The following is a 15,558-nucleotide window of genomic DNA, read 5'->3' as shown; positions in this document are numbered from 1 at the left end:
TGCATCTTGTCTTATTCATCTGTGTCCAATTACAGAAAGTCTATCCTTCTAATGTTAAAATCTGGACGTAACTACTGCAGGCATACTTTATGAAATACTGCAATTGCACAGAAGTTTAACAAGGTAGATTTTGCAGTATTTTGAGAGTGCTTTCCGCTTATACTATGCATGATTGCTATGCTTAACTGCGTTTTACAGCTCTTTCATGATACTTCTCACTGAGATATGCTTTTACCATAGTTAACTACACTGTACTTAAGGGCTTAAGAATGTTTTCTATAAAGCAGCCTTTATCAACAGTTTTGACTCTTCCTATGCACGCTTACATTACCTATATCTGGAGAAATCCAACTGTGATGAAACCTACAGAAAAATGCACACATCAATGAGAGTGTTAGACTCTAGGAATATGCAGAGGCATGGAAGTTACCACATTTACATTTATAGATACAGTCTTGTGCAGTGGATTAGAAAACCTCAAGATTTGTCATGTATACCCTTTATATATGACTACCTGCATGAAAACCTCATTATGTGTGAATTAAAATTTTCGGTCAGTAATCGGTGATAAAAGTAATCAATTAAATTAGACAATCACCAATTTACCTTGGACAATTGTCCAAGATTTTCAATTCCACAACAAATGTGCACAACAAATCAAAACTACATAAGCAGTGGGGTGTTCTAATACATGTGCACACTACTGTATTTACATGCCTATCCTCTGTACCTTTTATGATACTGATCTGTTTATTTACAGTAGGCTGTGGTGGGAGATATGGATATACAATTACTACGCAAATTATGGAAACAACATCTACTTTACAGCAAAACTAGGGGTCAGCATTGTATCATTTTTCCCCAGACCCTTTACTTACCAAATACCTCAGAATAGATACTCGTCCACAATACAATTGCCACCCCCGGTTTCTGTAAATCATTGTTGTTTCCATACTGTGATTTGTGTCAGTATTCTGTGTATGTATGTTATTGACATCCTTAATAAACCCAGACCATGAGAGGGGGAAGTCTGCAGCTCCCCCACTAGGTTGCCATGACAACACAGCCTAGCTCGTCATCCCCCATGCCCTTTTTTTTTCGCCTAAACCTTGCTAATACAAGCAGAGTGCTTCATTTCGCTGACCCTAGGGCCTGTTTTTAAGAGGCTGCACAATTCAATTTGCATCGATTAGGGCAAATTAAGCCCAACACAAGCAGTATTACATGATTTTAGCTGGGCTAGGAGCATGGAGTAAGGTGGGAGTTGATATAGATATTTTTAATGCTGAGCTAAAAAAATTAATTAAAAAAAGCCATGTCGATTTACCAAGGAGTAAGTTTATTAAAAAGATGACTAAACTGCTGCAATTACACTCAGCTCTGCTTCAGTAGTTTTGTGCTCATTAACCCTTGCATGTTTAAACACTGTGTATTTTGACTGCAGCTGCTTAGTCATTACCTAGGAATACAGATGGTCCTTGCAGGCTTTCCAAACCCATTAAAACCTTAAATGGGATACTTCAAAAGAACCACATTGTGGAGCTCAATCCATTAGACAGCCCTACCATACACCATTCCAAGCGAAATCAAAGTAAAAAATACTGTATTAATTTATCTATCATCTTCCTACTATTGCTATCCCCATGACCACATGTTTAATGAATAGCCAACCATTTTCTTTTATTAAAGCCTTAAAATGTAACTGAACAGGCTGTAGGGTTTAACACAGCCCATTACGTCTTTGCTCTGGGTGGGGGTGGGGGGGTCTGTAAAGCGGATGTTGTAATTATACGGGCCTTATCATGCATATTCATAAACCTGTCCCATCCTTCTGAAACTGCCGGAGCGAGCAGGTAGGACAGCTGAACCAATCAAAATGCTGAACATTGGGAGAAGAATCGGGAACCAATTAAATGTTTCTGATTGAACAGGTTGGATTCCAGCTGCCCATGTTGTGAATTCAGAAGCGTCTTTGATCAAAACGGTGTTTATATAGAAAAGTACCTTAAAGTTCTTGTTTAACTAAAATGGCCTTGCTGCTGTGCTAAACAGCAATCTGTAAACACCATCAATTTTGAGTTTTCACCGCAGTTTAAACGTAGCTGTTTTTGTTATGCGGTGGCAACAGATTTTTACTTTTCATGCAGGAGTTACAAAGTGGGGAAAGGCGGGGGTTAAGCTTTCATTCCCAGTGGTCCCATTAAATCCCTTTGGCTAGAATTGATTTAATGTTTAATAAGTTTATGCCAAAGAAGGGCACGGATCTGTGGCAGAGCTTGTGAATGTGATATCCCAACTCTCATTCGGCATTTCCCTGGGGGGCGTTGGAGAGGGAGGGGGATAGTACGGGATTGGGACGCTAACTTGCTCACCAGCTGTTTTTAAAATGTTGTCGTTTGCTACCGGCAACCCCCATCCTTCCCCAGCCCTTTGAGTTTAATTTCTTTTGAAATTATCGATCCATCAATCAAACGCCACTCTAAGCAGCTGCTGTGGATGCGACTGCCAGTCGACCTGTCCCTTAAACCCTGGGGAGCTTGGGGGCTTGACCCAAAAGGTAATAGTTTTGAGCTCACCATCGCTCTTGTCTGGATTCTTGTTTGGATCAAAATAAATGTAAATCTCTCCACTCTATCCTGAATAAGGCTTGTTTTAATTTTCCAAACTTAATTTTCAAATTGGGCAAAGCTTTACACGGAGGCTGTGTGGTCCAGTGGTTAAAGATACAGCCTTGTAACCAGGAGGTACCCAGTTCAAATCCCAGCTCACCCACTGACTCATTGTGTGACCCTGAGCAAGTCACTTAACCTCCTTGTGCTCTGTCTTTCGGATGAGACGTTGTTGTAAGTGACTCTGAAGCTAATGCATAGTTCACACACCCTAGTCTCATATCTTGTAAAGCACTTTGTGATGGTGGTCCACTATGAAAGGCGCTATATAAAAATAAAGATTATCATTACTATAACAATGCTATAACCAACACTTCCTGTTCCCTTACCGCTAATGTGGAGGTGGCGTTCTAATACCTGCCGCACAGGAAGTGAACCGAGACATGGAACAGTGGCTTATAGTGTTGTGACAGTTCTCATAGCAAAAAATTACGACAGCAAAATGAAAAACCACCGAAGAGATTTTGACTCACTAAAATGTTATTGTGAACTGTTGGTGGTATGTGAAGAAAACAAAAATACCCCTTATAAAATGTCCAACTCCGCTGTAGTTGATTGACAAGATCCACTGGTGATCTCCTGTCAACACGTCTCTTGGGGAAGAGTGATTGACAGGTGTGTTCTGTCTGTAGGGAGGGAAAGGGGCGCCCTTACGCATACAGAATGAAATGAGCTCTATAATATGCAATTACATGTATGTTATTGCATTATTGCAACTGGCCCGCTTTGTTTGAGTGCAGTGTAATGAATAACTGGCCATCTGCCCAACTCCTAGATAAACACTGAAAATCCTGTATGAGCCCTCAGTGAGAATATTGTACAGTGGTCGTGAGACGGCCGTCCTGAAATGGATTAGCTGGGTGTATAGTGTGTTCGTGCCATTTAGATACCATTGATATGTCAGAATATTAAAATGTTCTCATTGTGATTCCATACATATGCTACAGATAATAATGCATCTCATTTTAACTGCACAAACTGAGCTGCCTGATTCACATTGCAGCCCATAAAAAAACAAAAAAAACCCATTATGACCAAAGTTTCGAGTAGAGGTTTTTGTCAATACTGTTCGTATTACGACATTTACCATTGTGGTTGCAATCCATGCAAGACCTTTGTATTATATGACAATAACTTAAAGGTTACGCCCATGATTTTAAAATCAATTTCTCATCTTAGCATTAGCAACATGGTGGAGATCTTTTACTTGTTTTTTAAACTTTGAATATGGGATTTGAAGACTTTCACACTGCACATTGCTTCCTGGTATCGAATAACTGTGTAATATTTCAGTTTCACTCCAATTGTTGCGCTACAGTCAGATCATGTGATGCACAACACAGGAAGTGATGATATACCAGAAACCAACTGTACAGCTGTGGCCCAAAGGTTTTGCATCACCTAGAATTTTAGGATTGAACACAGTTTAGATATTGTATTTAATATCATATAATAAAATAAACTACAAAATGATATTGCAAAAGTCTATAGTTCTGTATTTGATGTGGAAATGTCATATTTTTTTCATTTTTTGTCAGTACTACAAAGCGGTATGTAATTCAATATGTTAATGTGACATTATTGAACAGGTTTCATTTCGACTTTATGAAAGATTAATTGATTCTGTAGGGTGAGGAAAAACTTTTGGCCATAGCTATATTATTTTATCTGTAGAGTTGGAAAAATATCACTCACTGTTACTTTCTTTTAAAAAAAATGATCTAAGTAAAAGGGGAGGGGGCAATGCTAAGGTTACAGTGGATGAATGTGTTAGCTCCCCCAGCTCATCGACCTAGTATTTGCTTATGAACAATCAAAACGACTGTCATCACTGGCTAAGTGTGGCTCTTGAAACCTATTTTGTTTTTAAATTCACTGCCATTTAGTCACTGATCCCAGTTTTAACCTCATTACCGCACTCATCAATATGCGGCAGCAATTGCAGGTTGACAGGCTTGTTTTAATAGAGATTAATGTTTGTTTTTGCGTTGCCACGGTGAATGGAGTCACCCCCAGCCATCTGCTGCAGGATTCTCCTGGGGGTCCTCAAGTACAGATCAGCTTCCAACCTGATTGGCCCTTGAACTTTCCAGCAGGCTGTCCAAAGAAGCGCCTGCTAAATTTTATGAATTGTTAAGGTCTTTTTGCACAGATGGCATAGTTGTAATAAAAATAAGAGAAGTCTGATCTGTGATGGGTATTTCACTCATATAAAGGGACCCTGTGATTTCAGGGCCGAGTATATTTTAACACACAGTGTGGAGGTGACTGTAGTGCCTGTGAAAAGGTGAGGCAATGACAAGACTGGAGACTGAAACCCTCTGTTTATTCCTGCTGCATGTGCATCAAGGGCAGAAGCAATGACAGATATAATGCCTTTGTAATATAACATATAAAGGGTCATTTTGGTGAGGAATTACATTTTGTGCAAATTTATTAGAACACCTCAAGGTTTGTCATTTATGTCCTTTATATACTACCTGCATGAAAATCTCTGGGTGTGAGAATTTCAATGTTTGGTTTGTGATATAAAAACAATAGCCACTCGTGTGTGAAAATGTTAAACCACTTTGTGCTTTAATTAGGCCTATTAAACACATTCTAAAAAGTCTCATGGATTTTACTATGTGTGGCTATGTGTTCCTTTTCTCTTACTATTTTACATGAATTGCATGTGTGGCCTATTAAAGTCATCAATTAAATCAGACAATCACTAATTTGCCTATTTTGACAATTTTACAGAAGCAACAGGGGTTCTAATAAATGTGCACAGTACTGTATATTGGAAAATATCATGAGATTAAAATACATCAAAACACTTAATAAAGAAAACTATATTGGAGGTTGGGGCTCTGGTTGCTTCTCTGTGAAACTACTTACATGTTTGCAATAAAATAAATAAAGAACCTTTTTATTAGAATGATGTTTCAAAATATAAACGTAGATCAATTACATTTTAAAGAAAATGAAAAATCCAAACCTGCCAATATGAAAATAGTTACGTGTGTGTATGTATGTATATATATATATATATATATATATATATATATATATATATATACACACACACACACACACACACACACACACACACACACACACACACACACACACACACACACGTGTTTATATAGAATACGTGTGTGTGGGCAAAACAGCAAAAATAACCGCAGTCAAAACTACCTGCTGTCTACTACTAGGGTCAGTACAGAGTTGAATTAAGTCTCAGTAAAGGTTAAAGGACTGGCAGTCTTTTAAAAGTCCTGTATATCTGCAGCTGTTTTTCATCGCCCTATAAAATTAACTCATTTTGTTTCATAAAGTCAAATGAAACCTGCTGAATAATATTACGTTAACATGTTGAATTACATACCATATTTTAGTTTTCCACATACTTAACGAAAAACTGACACAAATTTTAAAAAGTGACATTTCGAAATCTAACATGACATACTGTACTACTGTTATGGCTTCCGGCAGACTTTCACAATATTTTGTAGTTGATTACGTGATGTTAAATAAAAGATCTAAATCATTTTTTTTTTTTTTTTTTAATTATGACTCAATACTAAAATTCTAGGTGATGCAAAACTTTTGGCCACAGTTGTAGCAGCAAGTCAAACTTGGCTGGCACAAGCTCTACTATCGCCCCTAATGAAAATAAATTACCTTGAGCCTTTTGCCAGAAAAGCAGTGCGGTGCTGGATGAAGCCCATCGTCTTTATCTCCACAAGGTTTCAATATCCTGTGCCTGTCCCAGCTCATTGTCAGATTGAATCTTCAAACTCCAGCTGTTTTTTTTTTTTTGTTGTTTGTTATTTTTTTTCAGATGCCACATGCATCTCAGATTAATCTCCTGGTCATGCATTCACCTGACACAATCTTTCATCTAGCAGCCCAGGACGTGGCTTTAGAGGGGGTACTGTCAGCTCATCAGCAGCATTCTCCATTTAGATATGAATATGGTAAACAAAGGACCTGGTTTCAGGATGTTCTGTAACTGAAAAAGTGAGGATCACTTAATTCATTTTATACATATTTTCTACAACGTTCAATGTTGATTTGACAGTCAACATTGCAGTAACACTTATTTACAGTATAATATTTAACCCGTGCCCCATGCAGTTGTTCTACAATGGCCTCTTTAATCAAATGGAACAAAATAGATAGACCCTATTTCATTGACCCCAGTGTTTGTGACATGGTGTGCAAGTGCAAACAATAAACTGTTGACCCCAAGACATTTACTCCCTTTTAAAAGACAGGACCATTTTTTTCACTAACAGAAGCTATTAAATATCGTGGGTAACTAATTACATTGGAGGAAAGACATTGAGTTGGAATGAATATCTAATTTCTGCCTGCGTCCAGGGTAATGGGAATGCCAGTTGTCTCTAATTGCTTTCACACTGCCTTTATTGAATTAGCTGCCAATGTCGGGGCTCTAATTTAATTTCAGAATGCTTCCCAGTTTTAGTTCCGCTTTGCCAAAATGAACGGATTCCTCTTGGGGATGCTGGGATTAAGGAGAAGACAGGCATGACACTGACACCCTGAAGGTAAAGGCCCACTCTCTCTGCATAAGTAGAAGGGTCTTAGTAGTGTGCAGTATGGCCTAGTGGTTAGAATTGAGGGACTAGGCTGCAGTGTGGCCAAGTGGCTAGAGCTGAAGGACTGGGAAGCAGTGTGACCAAGTGTAAAGAGCTGAGGGACTGGGAGGTAGTGTGGCAGGGCAAGAACATGAATGATCTCTCTATGATCTCTCTACTACTGACTCTTATTCTACACAATTGGCTGAGCACCACTCAGGGGGGCTTAGGTCGGCCAAGGTGTCCTCAGCTCGCTGGGCACCAGCAACCCCTGTAGTCTGACCGGGTGCCTGCAGGCTTGCCTGTAAGCTGCCCAAAGCTGCGTTGTCCTCCGACACTGTAACTCTGAGGTGGCTGCATGGTGAGTCTGCAGTGTGAAAAGAAGAGGTCGACTGACGAACACACGCTTCAGAGGACAATGTGTGTTCATGTTCACCACTCCTGAGTTGGATATTTGAAATTTGGAGAAAATACAAAAACAAACTGGCGACTACTAAATTAGAAAAAAAATAAAAAAAGGTCTGAGGGGGGCAATTGCCCACCCTGCCCTATAGGAAATGACACCCCTGTTTGGCATTTCTGGTAATGTGGTCTGTTCATAGTTTCTTCAGGATAATACTCTGATATTACCAATACAACTCATTTATAATATAAAGCAAGGTAAAGTATGGTCAACTGCAAAATGAGTACTATAGTAAATAATAAGGAATTACTGTGGTAACCTTACTTGTAAAACAATACACCAGAGGAGAAATCCTTTGTATTTCTTGGTACTGCCAATAACAAACAAGCTGTCCTTGGCCACAAACCATTCATTCGACACTACTTTTACAAAGAACCTCACACATGCACACACACACACACACACACACACACACACACACACACACAAACAGGAATGCCTGCGATTGTTCTCATTTTCCAGCTTTCAGAGCTTTTTTTGCAACCCTCACAATAACTTGCATCTCTGTATCTTTTTTTTTCCAGCTCTTCTCTCTTACCCTTCCTCTTATTCTCTCTCACTCTTTTAAATTTGGCTTTCATTAAATTCAGCAGAATCAGACCGGATTTAGTCGTGCTGAATGGGCAAACTGCTAGGGGTGGCCCCCTTTTGCTGTTGTTGTCGCTCGAGCTAGTGGACAAAAGAACGTTTTTGTTGCATTGGGATGTTGGAAGAGGGGGGGGGTGGGAAACAGGTCAGGGATTTCATTCAATAGACCTGGCTTTAGTTGGATTACTTTTTTTTTTAGGAGGACGGGAATTGAATTCTGGAACCTTGTGATTTACAGGGGCGAGTAGATTTGGTGCAGCTAGTTTGATTAAAATGTTAAAATGTTGTACCTTTTTTTTTTTTGCAGAATTTCTGTCAGAAATACTATTAAAAGGAGGGAACATATTTTTTACTTCTTATCAATTGATTTAAATGCTGGTGAACTTTTTTTTTAGTATTTAGATGAAATTATAAATAAATATTAAATACATACCGGTATTTAAATAAAGGGTAGCATTCTCAGTTGGAAACTATCTAATGTAGTCTATATCATTTATTACATATATGTGAGTGAACAACTGATGTCTGAATATGTATGTAATTCTACATTATAATATCTATAAAAATGATATTAAACAATGTGTATATTTCTATATCTCTCACTTTGAAAAAACATGTATAACAGAATCTCTTGAAACCTTTTTTTAAATATTATATATTATTTATATTTATATATATATATCTATATATATATATATATATATATATATATATATATATATATATATATATATATATATATATATATATATATATATATATATATATATATATATATATATATATATATATATATATATATATATATATATATATATATATATATATATATATATATATATATATATATATATATTGCATCCAAACTTGATTTCCATAACTATAAAATTTTCAAGTATGGTGATACATTTTTAAATACTTAAATGCATAAATCCAATGACAAAAGTTTTGAACAGAAATGTTTTTTAGAAAAAAAAAAACTTGCAATGGCAAACATTTAAACATGAAGTCCTTTTCTGAAAGACTTCCAGACGAAATGCTTGTCATTGAATTTATTTTAAATTTTTAAATTTCTTGTATTTCTAAATATCTGAAAGAAGTTTCTTATTAGAAGACATAACAGTTTTAAAATATCTGACAAATACAAAGAAATTCTTTAAAGAGAGTCAATTAAGGGGGGGGGGGGGGGTATTCCCACCTGCCTGACTCCCCCCTCCCACCCCAAGTTTTCATTGAGGGGGGCTAGCTCCCCCCCCCCCCCCAGCCCTGGCGGTTCCGCCACCTATGTGCTTGAGCCGCCAACGCTATTTCGAGGATACACGAAGCCCTAAAATAAATACACTACATTTCCTGGCTTTTCATTTTGGCGACCGTTTTTGTGCTGAAAGATTGTTACGAAACAGTAAACCGCTGTGAAGACTACAGCGACTTTCAACAAGTTTTTCCCGGTCACCTAGAATTTCGAGACCATTCGTTTTAAAAAAAGTTTTTTAGAGACATTCATTTAAAAAAAAAAATGATATTAACATTATTTTTTTATTTAACGTCATGTAATCAAATAAACTAAAATTGATATTGCAGAATCTAGTAGAAGCCTTAATAGTAGTACAGTATTTCATGTTAGATGCCAAATTTTCCACTAAGTATATGGAAAACTACAAAACAGTATGTAATTCAATATGTTCATGCAACATTATTCTGCAGGTTGCATTTGTCTTTATGAAGAAATATGAGTTCATTCTATAGGGTGATGCAACACTTTTGGTCATAGCTGGACATATCGCTCATGCACAACAACAGTTCCCACATGGGAAATGGCAGTGCTCTTCAGGTTAGATTGATGGGATTATTTCATTAGTTTGGTGAACTTTAAAGTAGGCAGCAATGTCTCTCTTTGGTAAAGGTGTACAGAAGGCAAAGGTCTGTTTCAGTGATTCTTCACCCTTCGCTGACAGTGACCTCCGCTGCCTCCTAAATCCTTCTCCCTTGGCTCTGTTGACTAGATCTCCTTGTTTTTCGCAGCCTGGCTCCTGCACGATGCTGCTCAGGCTGCCTCCTCCGGGCTTCTGTTCTGCTCTTCCTCTGTTGTATTGTGTTGTAAGCCAGCTTGAGATGTTCCCAATCCTTTACAAGACAGCGCTGGTGTAACCCGGAGGGGTCTGTGTAAGAGTGCGAGGGTGTGAGTGAAAGAGCTTTGCTGCGGTGTGTCTGCTGCCCACTTTGGGTTAAGGGGATTATCCAGATATGAAGCAAATATCCTGTGCCTCCAGTTAGCAACAGGCTAGCAGAAGATACAGTAGCGTCTCAAAAAACTGAGGGGGTGGGAATGCTGTGTGTTCTGCATTGCTACCACATAAAAGTGTGAACAAAAATTTGTCTAAAAGCAGGCACAAGCAATTATAATTAAAAGTATTTTTATTTTTTGAAACCAAGAGTAATATCACGTGGCTATAATAAACGACCAGACGAACTGAAGTCCTAAAAGACTATTTCGAAAGGAATTCATTTTATTTCGATTTGCAAATGTGAAAAAGATGGATTTTTATATGCTGTTTAAGGTGGTGTGTGTTTTAATCACTTCAATCTTGTATTTGTTTTTAAATTAATTTTGTATAAGTGACATTAATGTGATTAAAATCGTTTACAAAGATAATGTATTTAAATTCAGGAATGCAGGAATGGTTAACCAGTATATTTTCCTTCTGGAAAGGATCAGGAAGTTTCAGATAAGGAGGCCTGCCAGACAGACAAGGTCATAAGCAACCGTTAATACTAGACAACTAAGTAATCCACCTTCTCTGACATGAACTTTGATCCTGGCCTCTGATACAGACACACACACTTGCTTGCCCATCCTTACCTGACTCCAAACATTTTTCCTTTGTGTTTAAGACTGGGCTTGAATGAGGAATGCGTTGCGTGTTTGTCTGGTAAACGCACTTAGCGATTCTTTAGCCCTTTCAGTTACATTAGGCTTGTCTCTTTGAAGTGAAAACTTAATTAAAACAAAATTAGTCTCACAGCCCTTCCTCCACACCCCAGAGTGTGATAACATATCACTTTTGTAACATTTTTGTGAAAGTAAATTTCTGTTGCAAAATTAGTAGTAAACAACTCTTGCGTCCTTGAAATCAACCTTCTCTGAGTTGCTTGTTGCTGTACAATCAGTCACTCAAGGAAGCTTCTTAAAGTGGTCTGTGGTGGTTTTTAAATCCTGAAGATACAGTATACCAATGACGGCATGTTTTGAAATGTTTGTCACTCTCTAAGTTTCACCTGGGAAATGTGTAACATACACCTTTTCAAGGTTGCCCATAATGCCTTACGCTTGGCAGGGCTCCTGAACTGGGATTCAAATACAAGTGCCCCTTTCACGCTGGCTGTCTTTAATGCAGATTTGACTGAAGTAGTTTTAATTCCCTTTCAAGGCAGTGTCTCAGTACTGTAGTCCAGAAGCATCTGTCTGCTCCGCAAAGGGAGTCTATAGCAGTTGGTCTCGAACCTGGACACATAGGTCTCTGTTATATATTAGGACACTGGCATACCTTTCCAGCAGTGGCATACAATGTGTGTGTTTATATGGGTGGGTAGTGGTTGCAGAATACACACACATAATATATATATATATATATATATATATATATATATATATATATATATATATAGGGTCTTGGCAAGCTGGCCGCATTTTTGTCCCACAGATTCCCCCACCAGCTCCGATCCAGCATTAGTGTCCAATCAGTGGGCTAAGCTGCATACTCATCTGTAACTGCGCTGTCAGCAAGCGTGCAATTGTAGTTGTATGGATGTGAAAGGGGCAGGTTCTGTTTGTGTAGCTGGGGCGAGGCTGTGGGTAGAGCAGTTCAGGAATGCAGTTTGTGAAAGTCAGTTTTCAGGTGTGGTAGTGAGGGGGGAGAGTGAAGGGGATTCAGGTGGAAAAATACAGGACCAGCCACGGGGTAAGAAGTAATACAGTAATAATGCTCCGGCTCACTCAAGTAGAAACTACCAACAGTTGGTTTTGTGATGTGGACTGATATCCACTAGGTGTTAAACTGAGACCACCGAACTCAGCCTAAAATCAGTTGCTTCTTGTTAGTTGTATAACATTACGGTGTGTCCTGGAAAAAAATTGATATCCCTGTATTACCATCAAAAACGTTTTTATTTTTTGGAGAATTTAAGTCTAACCTGCTTAAGTGTATTCAGTCAATCTCTTCACACATCTGCATGTCATTTTACCCAACCTGAAAACTCAACAGAAATCATTATAGACATACCTTTAACAAACACTGTGCTCATTTTAACACATCATAGTCCTTCACAGTCTCTTAATGAAAAGTCTTTCCTTTTTTACAGCCTCTTTAAAGCAGGAATGTATTGAAAGCGTTCACATTTCTGACATCGGGGCCTGTGCCTGTTTGCATCAGTTTACAATGCACATGTTCAGCTAACTGTACGTATCCACTGTATCCAAAAGTATCCACTGTACAGTAAAACAGAATATACACTTACAATATTACACTCAAAGAGGGGTAAATTTAATGATGCAGCATTGGTAATGGTTTTGGAATTTGGAATTTAATACACTTAAACGATATCCAATGAGGCAAGCTTTAGTGGAAAAACTTTATAATCCATAAATACTTCAGTTGCATAAAATTGTATTTAACCATATCATTGCATACATTGTTTTCCTGGTGTACCAGTAACAATTTGAGTTTCATTTCACACAAACATTTCAACTGACACTGTTGGCACAACTTGATAAAAGAAAACGTGTAAATAAAACAACTGTAGAAGCCATTAAGTCAGACGTTCTTTGGTCATTCGTAATTCCTCTGCTTGTGTTCTTATTTAGCCTGTCCGTCTGGGTCCTTCAAGCCCACCCAGGGGGATGACTCCTGCCTGCACTGCCCCATCAACAGCCGCACCACCTCCGAGGGGGCGACCACCTGCGTCTGCCGCAACGGATACTACCGCACAGACTCGGACCCCGTGGACATGCCCTGCACCAGTACGTATCCCTTGTTCCAACTGGACAGTCAACCAACCACCCGAGTTATTATCTGTCCCACTGCAGCTAACAAAGCTCTACAGTGAGGTGTTTTGAAATGTAGAAGCTTAGCGAATGTTTATGTAATTTATGGCTGTGTTTGTTCTGTGCTGGCCGTTAAGTACATTCTTGCAAGACTAACTTAAGATGTAATGTACTTGAACGCATGGCTCTGTTTCCCCTAATGTAAATACGTGTGGAATGTATCATAACTTAGAGTAACTCCTTGTGGGTGTGACATATCACTGCCGTCTTAACCAAAGCATTTTTCTTGTTGTGTAGATTTGCTTTGTATCGTTTTCAGTCAACACGTCATCTTGCCTCTTTCGTCCATGTAAAGCACCCTTGTGATCACAGCAGAGCCCTCAGAATCATGTCTAATCTCCAGATGTACACCAGCGTGTAATAATGAACCTGTCCCTAGAGGGTGTGATGAAAAATGAGCAAAGATACAAAGCCGTCAACCAGTGGACCTTTGGCACGTGTCATTTAAATTCAGCTCTTAGCAGGGCAGAATGGATTCAGTTGCAGATAAAAACATGCGTTTTGAGAATTAAATTTCACTTTTCACTTCGCGCAGCTGCCCAGTTTAACCATGATAAAAAAAAAAAAAAAAGAAAACAAGAAAGAAAGGGATTTTTTTCTTCAAAGCCAGTTTGTATTTGTGTGCGTGTTTGCTTGTTGTTATTTCTGTCTCAGCCTATGTCTGGCAGATTACTTTGGCATAGACTGAGAAAAGCTATTTTGTAAATTCCCAAATACTATTATTGCTATCATTTTCTTTCTGTGGTATTCATGAAGTACCGTGTTTTGGTGTTTTAGACACAAAGATGTACCTGACATTATTAATTTATGATGCCCCGACGTCAATAAATCAGCTACGAGATACGATATTTTTACATATCTGATGAACCCCTGGAAACAATTAAATCAGACATGACAGGTTCTACTGTAATTAGAAAAATATTTTGACAAAATATAATTTCCCTGTAATTTTAGCTAGAGAATGTATGTTACCATTTGTTATCTAATTATATTTGGGTTATAGTCAATGATTACAATTACAAATTATACATTTACAGTACAACCTCAGAGCTACAAACACCTTGGGAATGGAGGTTGTTTGTAAGTCTGAAATGCCCGTAACTCTGAAAATTAGTTTTCAATGGTTTTAATAAATGTGGACACCTGCTATCTACACCTTCAAGCTGAAGAACAGTAGAAGGATACAGCACAGTAATGCAATACACATATTGGCATGGTTCAGAAGTCTTTAAAACAGTATAATAAAATGGAAAAAGGCTTAATTGAAGTTACCATTGAAATCATAACTAGCAAAAACACAGATTTAAACGTCCAGGAAAACCTGGGTTAACGTTGTGATGCTCAGTTATTCAGCCAGCTTTAGCGTGAAAAAAAAAAAACAAAAACCTGCACTTTGTTTAAAACTGCAGTGTTCCCAGTAAAACTGCCCATACCTGCTTCAAAATCTGCCTCACCTTTTTGAATACATGTGTTGGTACAATAATTTTGCCTTCTCCATGACCAGCTCGGCGTTCATGTAGGAGCACCTATCTCGTTGCATTCAGTGAGTGATTGCATACTTCCGGTTGAAAGTGGGGGTTCTGTAGACCGGTCAGTTCGTAAGTTTGGTGTTCGTAACTCTGGGGTTCTACTGTATTTAAAATAATAATAATAGGAGACCATACAAGTTAGATTTTTTTGGTAATGTGAAGCATGGTAACAGGCAAGCTGGTTATAGGGAATCGTCACGTCTGTAAACGCTGGTGCATGTACACAAATTTCCGGCTTACTTGAAGAGTAATTGGTGCTTCATTTGCCATCAGCTAAATCCATGAAGAAAAAGAGGGATTGGGAACGCTAAACTTGTGAGCAATGCATCTTTGAAGCACCCTGTCATCAAGCAGAGTGAGGCGATGTTGAAAAGAGACAATCCACATTGCATAACACACTCACTTTTTCTAAGGTTGCAAACTGCTGCCTAATGCTTTTCTTCCATCCGCCACTGAATTAAAAGATTTTTGAAATCAGTCCAACATCCAGCTGGTTTGATAAATTGATACTCTTTCAGCACCACAACTGTGGCTCCCTGTTACCCACTTGGAAAATAAACAGATCAAAAATATATACTGAATATATATTAGGAAAATATATTTAGAAATGTCTTGAGAG

At 38.2% G+C, this 15,558-nt stretch overlaps 1 protein-coding gene across 4 annotated transcripts in view; it reads left to right on the top strand.

The window, feature by feature from the left end:
- The window catches only part of LOC121329232 (ephrin type-B receptor 2-like), a 112,515-nt gene that overhangs the window by 74,051 nt on the left and 22,906 nt on the right, over positions 1-15,558 (top strand). For all 4 annotated transcript variants that reach the window (XM_041274712.1, XM_041274711.1, XM_041274714.1 and 1 more), the window contains exon 4: positions 13,171-13,326. In XM_041274712.1, coding sequence (XP_041130646.1) covers positions 13,171-13,326 — 156 coding nt within the window. The remainder of the gene's footprint in view (positions 1-13,170; positions 13,327-15,558) is intronic.

The sequence above is a fragment of the Polyodon spathula genome, chromosome 16 (genome assembly GCF_017654505.1).
Source record: "Polyodon spathula isolate WHYD16114869_AA chromosome 16, ASM1765450v1, whole genome shotgun sequence".
In the NCBI taxonomy this organism is placed as follows: Eukaryota; Metazoa; Chordata; class Actinopteri; order Acipenseriformes; family Polyodontidae; genus Polyodon; species Polyodon spathula.
Note: the sequence above shows the minus strand (reverse complement) of the source record. Positions and strands in the feature narration are given on the sequence as shown.